The sequence below is a fragment of the Octodon degus genome, unplaced genomic scaffold (assembly GCF_000260255.1).
Source record: "Octodon degus isolate 3935 unplaced genomic scaffold, OctDeg1.0 scaffold00105, whole genome shotgun sequence".
NCBI lineage: Eukaryota > Metazoa > Chordata > Mammalia > Rodentia > Octodontidae > Octodon > Octodon degus.
Window position 1 is genome coordinate 3,161,120 of NW_004524681.1, and position 15,818 is coordinate 3,176,937.

Genomic DNA, 15,818 nt, shown 5'->3' on the forward strand with positions numbered 1-15,818 from the left:
CTGAAATTTCTCATATTAGAATAAAATGTGATTTAACATATTTACATGGACCAAGCTCCTATAGGATTTTGGGGTCAGATTACCCAATACTGCTAACAGAATGTTACTATGGAGGGAAACATTTCAGAAAGGGTGGCCAAGCACATTACTCAGCCAAATGTATCCTGTTTCTCCCTCGGGAAAGAGCAGGGCAGGGTTAGGACATGCCCTGCCTCTGGCAACTGACCCTGCAGACAAGCGGTGGGTGGGGCTGAGCTGCCCTGGGGACCCAGGACCCCGAAGTCTCAGGGGTCTACTCACGATGGCCACGGGGTCGTTGCTGCGGGTGGCGGCCAGGCTGAACTTCTTCACGTGCGTGTTGCTCTCCAGCGCCTTGGCGAAGTCCTTCAGGGTCGGGATGGGGATGTTCTGCAGCACAGGGGACATCCATCGGGTTATCCAGTGACCGTTCTGCGCCGACACCGGGGCCGGGGGCCTGAACGGAGCGTGTCGTGCGGCGCCGGCCTCACGCATGCTGAGCACACTCTACCATTGAGGTTTGCCCCGAGACCCGCGACCTTTTTTTTTTTTTTTTTTTTTTTTTTTTTTTTTTTTTTTTTTTTTTTTTTAATGCGCATCTAATACAGAGGATACGGGGTCTACAGGGTCTCACTGTCTCACTACATAGATCGGACTCCTATTGATTCTCCTGCTTTCAGCCTGCCAAGCGCTGGGATTACAGGTGCGAGCCGCCATGCCCAGTGTCAGTCACCATCTCAGCATGCCCCGTGCGTGGGCAGGGCTGGCACAGCACGCGGGGGATCGAACCCGGCCGCCCCTGCGTTCTGCCTAAGCAGGGAGCAACAACTCCCCCCCCACCCCGAACCAGGGATTGAACTCAGACCCTTGCTCTTGCCAGGGAAGCGCTTATTCTACTGAGCCATCTCCCTTTTGTTTTTTGGAAGTTCAGCTTTTCATTGGCTAAGGACACAGCCCTGGGGACAGAGAGGTTCCGGGACTCCACGCCGCAGCCGGGCTATCCGGGGGCAACAGCGCCTCTTAGTGTCCAACAGGTGAACTGATCCCAGTGGCGCTCCACGGTTTCCCTAACCCGAACGCATGCACGCAAGCACGTGTGCACGCCACTTCAGCCCCTTCCGCCTCCATTCTCTAGATTCTAGCCAGGCAGGCCTGCGTGCCATTCCGCTCCTCCGCACCCTTAGCCTGGCTCTCCTCCTGCCTCCTGCCTCCTGCCTCCAGCCCTTTCTCCCGGGCAGCCCTCACCTTCGGCCCGGCAGCAACCTGGATGCCCGGCAGCGCTCAACTCTTCTTCCCTCCAGCTGCAGTGTTCAGGCCCCTCCACCAGGGTGCGGTGGTCTGCTAGTGTTTTTCTCCTAACATAAGTGTTCACAGGCCGAGTGGACCTTACTTGGTTGTCTCTTATGAACTCAGCACAGCGCTGGCTCTAGGAGGGAGGGACACGGACCCAGCGGGGGGCACAGAGTCCTGGCCACACCACGGGCTTGTTTGTGACCCAACCAACTTAAAATCTTGATGTCCTTCAATGAAGATTAAGTGCGACGATGGATTCAAGCAAAAGCTACAGCACATCCGAGTACTCAGTAAATGTTACTGGATGCTAGGGATTTGCCCCAGAAGGACGCAGAGAACAAGCCTTAGAGATGTCTGTGTTTGCACATGTGTGAGCGTGCACACACACGGCCCCTTCCTCTGAGAGCAATGTGACAACCTCAGATCTCAGAGACCAGGATGCAAGGGGCATCAGGCTCACTTCGCGGGGTCTCAGTGTGAGGACAGTGGGCAGCCCACCGAGAGGCTGCTGTGGGGGCTTCCAGGGACACTGCTGACGGCCACCCGAGCGCCACTGGGGCGGGAGTCCTCAGGCCGTGGCCAGGCCCATCTAGCCCTGTCTCTCGCCTTGTGATCCTCAGCGATTCCGAAGCCATGCACTTTCCAGACGGCCAAAGCTGCATGAAATAACATGGCCTCTGGCTGTTAGTTTTCAGAACATCCTAGAAACTGCTCTTTTAAAAGTCTACTTCTGTGACCAGGATGTGGTGCCTCAAAATCTGTGACTAGACATTGGCCAAGCATTGGCCGTGACTCATCCACATGGCTGCACTGATAAAGGTTCTACAATCTGAGGTACAGGATCTCAGGACAAATCCTGAGGGCATTTCACTGACCTTCTCAGACCAAAAAGCTACAACTCTTGTTGCACAGGTCCTGCTTTACCTTGGTCTTAACCATCCAGCAGAAAAGTATGAAGACGAAATTATAAGAAATAAAGCCATGCTGTTAAGTTGAGCTGTGGGGGACTCAGGTCAATAATTTCTGACACTGCCAGTTAAACAGAAGACCCAATGGTATTATGGGCTACTGGACTCTTTTAGAATATTTTGCTGAGTTTACACACCTATAATATTCAATAACGGAACTTAGAAAAAATGGGGTATACCGATGAATGTCCATTTTGTATCTGTGTATTCAAAGTGGTTGGGATAGATATATAGTTACATTCTGTTAATGAATAGAATGAGTTGTTCTAATGGAGTTTGTAAATAGGATCACAAGTCCGCATCTTGTACAGCAATTAACCACTAAGAAGAATATATGCAGTGTATTATTTGTTGAAAAATTAAAAAAAAAAAATAATAAACTAAAAAAAAAATTTAAAAAAAGCAAAAAACAAACAAACAAAAAAATCTGTGACTAGAGAGGGCTGCAGAAGGTGCCACAGCAGCGGGTGGAGGGGCTGAGCAGAAGGCCGCTGTCACCGTGGGTACCTTGATGTTGTTGAGGTTCACCTCCTGCAGGCTGGGGTCGTTGGCCTGCATCTGCTGCAGGCTGGCCTCCACGTTGGTGGGGTTGGGAGGGTCTTCAAATACCGGCTTGACCTTCTCGCCTTTCACCACATCTGCAACACAGATTTTACCTTTATTTGTTTGGTTTGGTTTTGCTGTATCAGGGATCGAGCCTACGCTCAGGTGAGCAGGCACAGGTGCAGGGCAGAACTGAGTTATAGTTTGTTTTCTTTTGAGACAGGGTCTCCTTATAGAGTTCAGGTTGGCCTTGAACTCACTATGGAGCCCATGCTGGCGTCAAGCTAGCAGTGATCCTCCTGCCTCAGCCTCCCGAGTGCTGGGATGACAGGCGTGTGCCCCACGCCTGGCTCTGATCTTCCAAGTGCTGACGCACCTCTAGCCTCTTGATCATAACCTGACCTTCTCTGGTTTCCAGTTTTGAGGAAGCGATGGAGAAGAAGGGAAGATGTCACAGAAGCAATGACAGAAAATGTGTGGAATACAGAAAACACACAAAGGGCGACAACCTGACATGCACTGCAACCCAGCAGCACAGTTAAAAATAGACAGTGCATTCAAGAAGACTAAAACTGTAGTAAGGACTTAAGCTCCAAAATGGAAAATGAGATACTATTTATCCTTTTTTTTTTTTGTGGAACCAGGGATTGAACTCAGACCCTCGTGCTTGCCAGGGAAGCATTTATTCTACTGAGTCATCTCCCCGGCCCCGAGATACTATTTCATTAGCAACAAATGTAAAAGACATGATCGAGTTGGCGACAATGATGGGAGAGGTATCTCCATGTATTGTTGGTGGGACAGTAAACTGATGAAAGCGTTTGGGACAGTAATCCTTTTGCTTAAGACAGAGTCTGCCTGTGTAGTCCAGGCTGGCCTCAAACTCTGTAATCTTCCTCCTGCCTTAGTCTCCTGAGTGCTGGGATTACAGGCATTGGCCACCACACCCATCAGTAATTTGATATCATCTATCAACATTTAAAATGTGCTATATGACCAACCAAATCTATATCTAGAAGTCCAACCTGCAGAAGAACCAGGCTGGGCCAGCCAGATAGCTCAGCGGATTAAAGCACTTGCTTAGGCAGACGCAGCGACTGGGGTTCGATCCCCTGCAAGCTGTGCCGGCCCCACCCCCAGGGCATGCTGAGACAGTGACTGAGACTGGGCGTGGTGGTATGCGCCTGTGATCCCAGCGCTTGGGAGGCTGAAAACAGGAGGATCACAACGAGTCCGATCTGTGTAGTAAGACCCTGTAGATCCTGCACTAAACACATGAAAAAAGAAAAAAGAAAAAAAACAGGCTGACTACCTAAAGGATGTATTGGGAATATTTCCTGGTGTGTTCCTCATGACAGCAGAACACGATGAACCAATGTTCAGCAAGGGAAAACTGTTACATTCTAGCATGATCAGGAAACAGGACACCACGCGGTCATGAGAAGAGCGAGGTAAACAGATCCTGAAAGAGGTCACAGTTTGAAAAGAGGCCAGTGATGTAATCACAAATCCACCTCCTGAGAGAGGAGAGCGCCTCCAAGTCGCGCTTAAAGGGTAAAATGTAAGTCCTGTGACGGCAGATCAAAAAACTATTTCAATTCAAGATTTATGATAGCAACAGACACACTGTCACGAGTCCCCTTCCCAGCCTCCCCCTTGCTTTGAGCGCACTCATCCTGTGGGCCTTGCCAGTTTCAAATCAGCTCTGGAGTTCTTCCCACGTGTCCTTACGAGGTGGATCAAACGTACAGTGACTGCTGCCGCCACGTGCTGCCCAAGAGGAGGGCAGCCCCCGTAAACGGTGGTGCGTCCTCCTCCACCTCACTCACTGGACCCGGCACCATGCCACTCAGTCACAGTGGCCATAAAAGGGCAATGTTTTGAGTCCACTCAGGATGTCGAGGAGGCCAGGACAGCACACCTAGAGCCCCTCAGGAAAGGAGGCTTCCGGGCTGCTGCAGGCGGAGGCAAGGACGGTGCCCTGAGTGGGCTGGCGGGGCGGGGAGGACTCATGGCCAGTGCTTCTTTACTGTAATAAATGTTTGCAAATGTAAGCATTTGTCCTACTCTTTGGCCACACCTCATGAGAGGAGCTACGGTGATCTTCTGGGAGTCTTGCCGGCCCTGGGCCGCCAGGTGCCACGACGCCTGGTGGAAGGCCCAGTCGCACCTGGACAGGTGGGTTCCTTGGGCAGGGCTCACCTCTGTACCTAACTAAGCCTAGAATGTTCCTGGCACACACATCAAGGTCTCAGGACTAGCACTGGCTGTGCCAGGAACCCTCATCCTCCCTGGATGAGGGCAGGGACAAGTATGCCAGCGAGACAAGAAGCCCCTCGTCCCCCCAGGGAGGGGCGTGGCCAGCTGCCGCACCTACGTTCCACCTTGGCTACTGCTGACTTCGTTGGCCTTTGGGGCTGACCAGGCAACCCATGAGCGGTAATCCTCCCTTCTGGGTGAGCAGACGACCAAGAGTGTGTGTTCTGGGCAGAACACCTTGGTGCTCGTCACAGTGCCCGGGGATAAGCTGGAGCCACCAGCTCCTCCCCGCTCGGCCTTCCGCCCCGGGAGAGCACAGAGCCCAGGCCCACGGCAACTTACTGCGCACAGGCCCCTTGCCACCTTTGCCGTTGGCCGTTTCTTCATCAAACTTGGGGTTGTTGAGCAAATTGTGCACTCCGAGGACGGCTGAGGACAAAGGCATTGCAGAGGAGAGTTAGCTGGGACGTTCAAGCTGTCCCTTCATCGTGTCCCCCGAGCAGCTCTCCGTGTGGGCTCTGAGGCCCTTTCTCACACAGTGGCGCGTGGGGCCCGTTATGAGCCCTTTTCCCACCTGCCAGCTATGCACGCCCTTCCCTGTGGAAACGTGTGGAGTCCCCCGGGGCCCTGAAGGAATGGTCTTGTCCTGTCCCCTACGACTTAAAACTCCCCAGGCCCTGGTTAGGAGACTCTGCCATTCAGATTTCTTTTCCGTAAAACAAGTCAAAGTGTTTTTCCTCCAACTTTTAAAATTTTCATCAGTCTGTGTGTGGCAGGTGAGGGCCCCATGCGCTGCAGGGAGTTGGCCGTGCGGGGACACGCTAATTCTGCTTCCTGCCATCCCTTCTCCCTTCTCCTGTCTCTTGGGCCCCTCCCTACCCGCAAGTGTCCCATGTCCCTGTTTCCTGTCATCTTTTATTTCCCTCTTTCAGTTATTTACAGCTTGGATTGCTCATCTAAGAGAAGCCCTGCGGAGTTTAGGCACGTGGGTCTGACCATTTCCCTTAGCACCAGGGTTGCTGGGCGCTACAAGTGAGTCTTAATTTTTAAGGCGTTATATAGATGATTGCATGTAATTTTTTCAGAACAGCCACGGTCCTTTTCCACTTAAGCCTCCCTGCCTGTGTCTCCGTACTAAAAGGCTTGGTCTTTTCCGGGCCCTCAGTGTCTCAGGGTGGGACTAGGGCAAGGGCCCCAGGGCGGTCGGTGCCTGAACCGTGAACGTCTTGTGATATCTGCAGCTCACACCAGGGGGCAGCACCATGCAGCACCGGCAGGGCAGGGCCAGCTGGGGAAGTCTCCACTGTGTGAATCAGAGAAGCCTAAGATTGTTGGCTCCACCCAGGCTAACTGGGATCACAGGTGTGCAGAACCGTGCCCAGCTTTCCTTTCTAGTTTCTGACATCTGAAGACTCGCTGTGTTGCCTGCACTGGCCCTGAACTCCTGGGCACAAGCTTTCCGTTCTGCCTCAGCCTTCCTGGTTGCTGGGATCACAGGTGCACACCCAGCCCAAGTTTTAATTTTTGTTTGATGCTTTTTCTACGACTGGATCTGCTGCTGCCTTGTATACTTAAAGAACCAGATCTCTAGACCAGCAGGCTTCCAGTTTCCTCCGGCCCGTGACCAGCTTGGGAGGTGTAGCCATAGAGACCCGGGCTGACCCTGACAAATTACTCGTGGGGTCTCCTATGCCTGGCGGTGCGCGAGCTCTTTCCTGTCTACACCTCCTGAGCGCCTGAGTTCCCGGGAGCTCTGACATGGTGGAGGCGGCGTAAGGGCAAGCAGGGTGGTGTCCATCCGCATTGTCTCCATGGTTTCCCTGCAGGGACTCAGATCTGGGTGATCGGTGTTTTTCTCCCCCTCCTTTCTCAGGCATCTCCTGGGCATTCGAGTCCTGCCCTGGATCTGCCCAGAGGAGGACAGGATGTCCCAGGAACTCCAGGGCTGGCCCCAGGGCACCTGCTCATGGGATGTGGAACCTTTGAGAGCGGCGGAGCCGGGAATGATCCAGCACAGAGGCGGGAAGTGTGGGGGTCAGGGCGCGCCGGGACCCACCTGCCAAGTCGTAGAGCTCTGTGTCCGAGGCGCTGGCCAAGGCTTCCTCCAGCTCTGGGTCCAGGGTCACCTTTTCTTCTTGTCGAGTTTCCACAGGCTTTTCCTTGGGGATGAAGACTCTCCCTTAAATCAGGGGAAGAAACACGGGATGCTGAGCTTTACGGGGGCAGGGGCGGTGGGCACCAGCACTGCAACGCGGCTCTGGCCGTGGCGACCTGGACCAAGAACGCGGCTGGCACCCATCGAGGTTCCTGAGTATCAGGGTGCAGCCTGTGCCAGGAACCCACCGTCAGAGGCTGGAGCACTTGAAGATGAGTCCTGTGCCCCGCCACCCAGAAATCTGAGCCCATGGTCCTTACAATGGGAAATGGTGGCACCTGTGCCCCCATCAGGGCCCGGCAGGGGTCCCTGTCCTGTGCCCTCCTCAGCTGGGCCTCTCCCATGCCGCAGCCTGAGACCTGGACTCCCTGTCCTCGAAGCCCAGCCAGCCTGTGTGGCCTGACGGCAACCACATTGCCAAACAGCTCCACCACGGAGCAGGAGCCAGCAGAAGGGGGCACCTGCAGTGGGGAGAAGGACACTGCTCTGGGCACCCTGGCAGGGGCTCCTTGCTGACAGACACCTCTCTTCTGTCCCAGCACCACCTCCCAGGAGGGGACATGGAGGAGCACGGGGGAAGATAAGCACCTGGCCAGGAGACGGACCAGCCTTTCTCAAACACCATTTTCAGAGCATCTACCGCCGGAAACACCCACTCCAGCTCAGCTTGTCTTTGTTTTGGATTCATGACAAGGTTCCTAAGTTCTTCCTTCCTGCACTGTCTGAGGGCCTGAAACACAGGGCCCAGGTGGCCCAACAGTGGCCAGGTTAGGGACAGTGGCTGATGGAGTCCAGCCACCACCGCCGCTGCTACAAGACTGTCCAGCCACCTCGACATTGGCCCCAAGCACATGAGCGCAGCCTTCTGCCTGGTGCTTGATGGCGAAGGAAGATCTTACATTGTCATTTCCACTGTGCTGCCACGGAAACAGCTCTGCAGGCAGGTGCGGTGGCACATGCCTGTAATCTCAGCACTGGGGAGGCCAAGGCCGAGGCATCGTTGCGAGTTTGGGACCAGCCTGGGCTATAAAGTGAGCTCAAGGCCAGCCTGAGCTGCCTAGCAAGAACCTTATCTCAAAAAGAAAAAGGAAAAAAAAAAAAAAGAAGAAGAAGAAGAAAAAAGAAACAGCTTTGCATTTTCAAAATGATCCTGGTCGTGCTTGCATGCACTTTGCCGCTGCTCAACTTCACCTCTCGGCAGTGTTCTCAGCAGCGCAGGGTCCACCCCGTGTGCCCACTGGGAATCCCCGCCAAGAGACAAGTGGTGCTGTCGCGCCCTGGCAGTCACCCCAGCGCTCGGGAGAAAGGGGACTCTGTTCAGACAGAGAGGCCAGGAGGCCAGGCGATGACGTCTACACCCAGTCTTGAGATGGGAAGTGAGGGGATGGAGCCCAGGGCTGCGTGTCCAGGGGCCCAGTGTGACAGGCAGGAGGCCCGGCAGGTCTGGGAAGGTGTGGACTGTGGGGTAGGACTGTGAGAGGTGACACGATCTGCTCTGTACTTTAAGTAGTAGACTCTGGCTGGCCTGGGGTCATTTAAAACCCTGTTAGCATCTGTGGGCCCAGGTCACTGTTTGTAGCACTGGAAGTTTGACAGACTGATTTTCTTCTTTTACAGTACTGGATTTGAACCCTCTTCCTGGGCTACATCCCCAGCCCTCTTTTATTTTGAGAGAGCAGCTGGCTAAGTTGCCCGTGCTAGACTTGAACTTGCCATCCTCCTGCCTCAGCCTCCTGAGTAGCTGGGCTCACAGGTGAGGGCCAGCATGCCCAGTGTGGGTGGGGACCGATAGCTACTCTCCTTCCAAAGGGAGGCAGAGAGTTGGGCGCCAGAGCGGACAGTTTCTGGGTCCCAGCTCAAGCTCAACCATCAAGTTCTGGCCAAAGCGTGGAGCAGCATCCTTGGCCCTTGCCGCCTTCCCAACCCTCATGCGCTCCACGGCCTGGGCCGAGAAGGGCTGAAGGCAGCCCAGGGCTCCTGGCCATGGTCACAGCCCTGGCGCTCAGTTCTGTGCGGAGTGGGCCCGAGTGACTGAAAGAGCGTGCTGGCTGCCCACTGTGGTGCCTGAGGCCAGCGTGGTGCCAGGGGCTGGGGCAAAGCGAGGGTCCAGGAAGCTCTGCTCAGGGCGGAAGACTCTGCCTCGAATGCTCCGAGTCTCCTCTTGGGCGTGTGAGATGGGAGCTAGGCCCAGGACTGCTCCCCGCTTCCCCCAGGACTCCTGCCCAGTCCTGTACTCAGCCACTCTTCTGATTTTCTGAATGAGCAGGCTTTGCTTTTCATAGCAGGTTAGGTTCCCAGCCAAAGGAAGTAGAGAGCACACCGAATTCCCCCCGTCTCTCCTGTCCCCTGCCAATCCCACGCACAGCGCCCTCACAACCCACAGAGCAGCCCACCCAGGCAGTCCTCAGCTAGGCCAGGCTCTACCTTGGGCCACGCTTGCTGCTGGACAGGCTATGGCCCGTGAAGGTGACTCTTTCTGGGCTTTCAGTGACAACAAACAGCAGTGGCATGCTTACCCTAGGTACACCACCACGGCTTGAAAATGTGACGCTTGGAAACCCATTTCTGGGCACAGTCCCCCCTGAAACCTCCAGGGAGGCCCAGCACAGTGACCTCTTGGGGTGCCGCCTGGGGTCCTCACCTTTCTTCTCTCCGGTGAAGGGCACAAAGTCCTCCCTGTCCTTCTGCTCCAGAGCCTCCTTCTCCAGGTACGAGAGGAGGTGCTCGCGGTCGAAGGGACCGGTGGCTGCCTTCTGCGTCTGGTCTTTCTGCCGGAGCCCAGCAGGCAGTGTGGCGCTCTGTGGGGACAGAGGTGTGAGCACGAAGGACGTGTTCCCTGTCTGCAGTCTGCCTGAAGCGGGGATCAGGCAGAGGGGCCTCTGTGCAGGCCAGGCAGCTCTGACACCCTGCATGTCCCTTATCCCCTGCTGAAAGGAGGCTCCCAGTGAGCTCCTCGGCGAGCAGAACTTCCACAAGGTGGCCAAAGGCCTCTCTCTTTGTAACTGCACTTAGGTTTGGCAGGTGAGGGCCCAAAGTGCTCCTGGCAGTCAGGGGGGACTCCAGAAAGGAGCCCCACGCTAACTGCCTCCTGCAGAAGTAGGCAGGCGGGTCCCATGGGAGACATGGACCTCTGCTCCAGTAAGCTTTGAGAGTCCGTCCTTGATTTAAAAAGAGAAAACAGGATACTTGTATTTTTTATAAGTAAATATGAACCCTAAAGTACGTGGCATAGCAGAATGCCATATAAAAAGCTCCATTTCAGTTACATCTTTCCAGTGGAAGCACGACTCTGAATGCTTCTCAGTCAAGGACGACACCAGCAGGAAGGAGAAAAGCACCCGCTGAACAAGCCTCGGAGCACGCCGCTTAGCTCTGCAGAACACCCAAGCGCGCGGCCAGCCCTGCTTACATTCCAGCTATCGGGTTCTCAGTCACCGTAACCCAGCCACTCCGGGCTGTCAAAGACTTCAAGTTACTGAGGCATTTGTAAGAAATGAGATATTTTCTAAAAATCAGCATTTGGGGCGTCAGGCTGCCTAAAATGCTGCCTCTTATGCTTGGAGGATTTATGTGGATTCTTCTCCAAGGCTGTCTCCTCATCTGAAACACAGAAATAATACAATTTTCCTGGAGGGCTTCTGTGGCAAGCAGTGTGGGGCGACCGAAGGCCCCTGTAAGGTCACATCTCTTGCCTTCTTTTCTCTCTACATCAGGTTCCTCCTGCCTCAGCCAGTGGGAGGTATTTTTGTTCATTTTCATCAAACTGGTTTTGGAGAAACACACTGGCCTTTCAGCTATAGGGCCTGTGAGGCTCTCCATGAGCTTGTGAAAGTGAGCGACCCCAGCCGTAGGGAGCCCCGGCCTGCGTCTGCAGGGAGTCCGCGGTCGGCTGGCTGGCCAGGCCCCTGACCATGTCACTGTCATCTCGCGCCACCGTGACTGCCTGCACGCACTCTGCACACCAACCTCAGGATCTAGGTCATCGAGAACATTTTCCAGCTGCTTCAGCTCCTCCGCAGAGAGCTTGCCAAGGAGCTCGTCCTCGTCGAGGTTCTTATATTTCTCCAGCTCTTTCTGGAAGGGGAGGGCCATCGCTGTCTCACACCTTTCTTGGGGACTGTGTCCCCCCCGCCCCGTCGAGGGTCAGCTGTCTGAGCTTCAGAGCACCTCTGCAAAGACGGAAACAGTCACTCTCCTGAAAACAGCACAGAGAAACAGGAGATGTGGCCGCACCGTCTGGGAAGTCCACAGAACACAATTCCACAGAAAGACGCCAAGACCTTCATGGTCGGCACAGCCTGACAGCTTTGCACGGGGCTGCACATCAGTTTATGGTCCTACTTCCTCTATCTTCACAGCAGCTCAGACAGAGGGTGAAGCCTGCACAGGGTGCTTATTCCTACCTTACAGAGGAAGCATGATGCTGAGGGGAGGGATGCATGTCCCCATAGGTCACAGAGCTGTGACCCGTGTGGCCTGCCTGCCCATGCCCAGAGTAGAGACTGCTCTTCTGTCAGCAGCCCACAGAGCCTGTGAGGACAAGGCCATGATTGTGAGGCTTTCCAGGCAGGGGGGGAATGTGGGGAAAGAGTGGTCTCATTCAGGAGGGGTATCGGGAAGTCGTCAGGCGCGGCTGCTATCGGACCGGCGACACTGAAGTCCCTGTCAGTCACAGCTCTCCCGCTGTTCCCTCTCCCCTCCATCTCCAGGCTTCTTCCGCCTTCCTGCCCTATCACTTCTTTGGGCCCCGTGGCTGTTCTCCTGGCAGCCCCTGACTCTTTTTGTGCCACTTTCCTCCTAAGCTGTCACCTAAACTGAACACTGTTCTCAGTGCCTCGCAGCAGATTTCAGAGACAATAAAGATGTGCTGCAGGCCTGCTCTTGGCAGATGGAAAATAAGTAAGAGGTGAGCGCTGCCTCTTGTTGGAAGGGAAGGGAGGAATTGAGACAGCTGTGGGGGTCAGTGCGGGGCAGGCGGAGCCCAATGAAGGAGGGCCTAAGTGTGGTGGAGTGGGAGGCCGACAGAGGCCTCAAGGAAGCCCCTGGGGGTTAGGTACTGGAGCGGAGTGGGTGTGAAGACCACTGGGACATTTGCTGAGGTGCCCAGGCCACACAGCCAGGGCCACACTGTCCCTGGCTGAGTTAGGAAGGCACAATTTACCTCTGGCCTCTGCGAGGGTAGGGACCAGGAAGCAGCCAAAGACGAGGTGCAGCTGACTCAGCTGCAGGCGCTGAGCTCCGGGGGTGAGCCTGCCCAGGCCCAGGCCCTCCCTGCCCGCCCAGGCCCGGGCCCTCCCTGCCCGCCCAGGCCCGGGCCCTCCCTGCCCGCCCAGGCCCGGGCCCTCCCTGCCCGCCCAGGCCCAGGCCCTCCCTGCCCTCGCTGTCCTGCCGCCCTTGCCGCCTCCACATCCGCCAGGGGGCTTTCAATGCCCCTGAAGCCCACAGGAGTCACTCTTCGCCCTGACTTAGCGCAGCTTCTGTCACCAACCTGGTGACTGTCCGTGCTCTCTGCTACCCTCCACAGACGTCACAGACTGGGTTCTTTCTCTAGCCACGCCAAAGTGCGGCCCTGCTGTAACTCCTCTTGTCTGCAGTCTTCTTGCCCTCAGAGCTGCATATTCAACTCCACACACTCTGGTGGACATCCTCCCTTTCCAGACGTGGACGTCACCCTTTCCAGATGCTGCTGCTGTCCCGGGGAGAGCCTGTGTTCTAACCGAGCCTGGACTTCAGCTAGCCGAGGGTGCCCACTGGAGGAAAGCGCCCATGTCCTGCCACCGTACAGATGGGCCTCAAGGCAGTGGAAAGAAAGACAAACAGACCCAGGTGTGTCCCCCTGGAGCACAGCTTTGATGTGAAGAACGAGGGAGGAGCCAGTTATTATTTCCTAAAAACATAGCTCTACTGCAGAGAAAGATGTGGCTCTTTCCAGCCAACTCCCAGGTCTTCCGGCTCACAGGTCTGGGCCACCTCTGTCTGCCCTCCTCTCTCCGACCCCGAAGGTGAGGTTTGCAGGGAGTCTGACCCACAGCGAGCGCTCAATATGCAAAGGATCCTAAGGTACGTTGTGAGCCAGGCCCCTGCCAGTTGAGGCTCCCAGCAGCCCAGTGGGCAAGAGAGTGCACCAGTTAGGAAAAGGGGACCTACGGCTGCAGGCCTGTGTGGAGCTGGGGGTAGGGGTGCACCTGAGATGCTAGCACTGAGAGGCTGTGCAGCAGGCCTCCATGTTTGCCTGGGCAACTTAGTAAGATCCTGTCCAAAATTTAACTTTTTTTTTTTTTTTTTTTTTAAATGTATTTGGTATAGGGTCTCACTATGCAGCTAGGACTCGTAGTGATCCTATTTTCAGCCTCCCCAGCGCTGGGATGACAGGTGTGTGCCACCATGCCCAGTCTTGGTGACCAGCTCAGTGTACCTGGGGGGCAGGGCCAGTGCAGCATGTGGTGTTGGGGATCGAGCCCTGGTCCCTGTGCTTGCCTAAGCAGGCATTTAGTCCACTGAGTTACCTTGCCACCTCAAAATAAAAATAATAATAATAAAAAAGACTTAAAGTAAAAGGTAGGATGGCTTGGGCCTTTAAATAACTCTTCCTGTTATCCAGTAATACAAGTCCAGGAAAAGAAAATAAACCAAGAGGCTTTCTTAGCTTCTCTTTCCACTGCTTTATTTGTATAACTGCCATGGAAGAGGAAAATCAGATACCACAGGAGGTGCCCAGCCATCAGCCCTGCCCACTCACGGGGACAGGACCGAAGCCTCAGGAATTGCCCCTATCCACTAACCCCGATGTCCAATCAGACTTTCCCACAAAAAATAGCCGCTCTTAAGACCCTAGTGAAAGGCTTTCTAATGGCAGAACAGTGCAGAAACTGCCCTATTCTCCATGTCTAGGAAACCTAGGCAAGCCTGGTTCTGACAGAGACAAACATGGGCCAGGGCAAGGCACCTGGGACTCAGGACTTCAGCTGGTCCATTACCAGGCGATTGGATCCACAACAGTCCACATTTGTTTTATAATTTTCATAAGAGCCAAATTCACATTTTCTAAAACTAGTAAACTAGAACAAAATCAGCTGTCAGTGTAGCTACCCACAAAACACAGATGGATCCTGTACACTTAATTTCTCTCTCTCTCTCTCTCTCTCTCTCTCTCTCTCTCTCTCTCTCTCTCTCTCTCTCTTTTGGCGGAACCAGGGATTGAACTCAGGCCCTTGAGCTTGCCAGGGAAGCACTTATTCTACTGAGCCATCTCCCCAACCTCTCTTAATATATTTCTTGATGCTGGTAAGATAAATATGATTAACAACAAAGAACTGGGTGTGGTGGTGCACATCTGTCACGCCAGCATTCTAGAGAAAAGGATCATTGTGAGTTTGAGGCCACCCTGGGCTACAAGGTGAGTTCAAAGCCAGCCTGAATTATGGAGTGATACCTTGTCTCAAAAACTCAAAGCTGGGCTGGGGAGATAGCTCAGTGGCATAAGTGCACGCAAGGCCCTGAGTTTGAACTCCAATACAAAAAAAAGGCAAAACAACGGCCTGCATTTTGACTTCAAGCTGTGTGAAGATGGGCCTGTCAAGTGTTTTTCTTTTTCTTTTTTGTTTTTGTTTTAAGCAACCAAATGGTTCCTGCCATACTCTGGGAAGTATCTGCAGAGAAGCGACCTCCTCCCCTGGCCACTGTCCCTTCGTCTGTAAGCAGCAGAGGAAAGGGTGGGCACTGCTGCTTCTCCAGGGCTATGTCCCGAGAACTGTATCGCTAGGGAACATCAGAGTCCTGACACAAGACAGCTGTACCACCACTGGGCAATGTGGCTGGGTGGCCCATGGTGACAGGGCCCTGGGGTCAGGCAGAGGATTGTGCTTATCTCAGAAGGCGCAGCGGAGGCTGGAGGGGTGCTGTCTGTAGGCTGCACAGTGCTCCACACCTATAAGCTCTCAAGTGACAGCTGCCTTGAGACTAAGGCAGCTACGGGCACTTTGGGGGGAGGGTATTCTCTGGGGTCTTCTGTCCCTGTCTTCCTTGTTAGCTCTGTTGCGTACAAGAGGCAGACACTGGAGGTGGGGGTCAGTGTGTTGGTGTGGCTGGTGTCCTGGACCCCCATTCAGCCTGGGCAGGGGGTGGGGCAGCGCTCTGACTGTGCCAGGGCTTCCTCCCCATTTGTCTGGAGTCCCCACTTCTAACCCTGTCTTCCTCCTCATGCTCCCTGGTAGCACCTGCCCTTTCTGGGTTTAACTCCTGTCCCTGCAGCCGGCTCCCCACGGCCCCCCTCTGGGAACCTCCTGACCTGCGCTGTGTCTCTTACTTTTGGTCTTCTGTGTGCGGTCTGCCTTCTGCCTGCTCATGTGCCTTTTGACACTGACTTGTCTCCTTCTGGCACCTGTCTCCATGCTAGGTTGTGACCATGACCTGTGCTATGCTGTGACCCACGGGCGCCATGTGCACTGGCACCCCCAACCTTCCCAGGATGGCAGGCCCAACCACATGGACTGCTGCGGAAGGGGTACTGCCATGGTGTGCAATGCCAGTCAGAGACTCTCCGGCTCCTCTTCCACGTGGAAGATTGGAAGACCTTTCTTTTT

At 54.7% G+C, this 15,818-nt stretch overlaps 1 protein-coding gene across 1 annotated transcript in view; it reads right to left on the reverse strand.

Annotated features, from left to right (window-relative positions):
- Positions 1 to 15,818, reverse strand: part of Tmod2 (tropomodulin 2) — a 33,167-nt gene that overhangs the window by 14,008 nt on the left and 3,341 nt on the right. The window contains exons 2-7 of the mRNA XM_004639052.2: positions 11,203 to 11,431; positions 9,878 to 10,034; positions 7,138 to 7,260; positions 5,424 to 5,510; positions 2,787 to 2,917; positions 301 to 408 (exon numbers count right to left, since the gene is read on the reverse strand). Coding sequence (XP_004639109.1) covers positions 301 to 408; positions 2,787 to 2,917; positions 5,424 to 5,510; positions 7,138 to 7,260; positions 9,878 to 10,034; positions 11,203 to 11,328 — 732 coding nt within the window. The 5' untranslated portion in view covers positions 11,329 to 11,431. The remainder of the gene's footprint in view (positions 1 to 300; positions 409 to 2,786; positions 2,918 to 5,423; positions 5,511 to 7,137; positions 7,261 to 9,877; positions 10,035 to 11,202; positions 11,432 to 15,818) is intronic.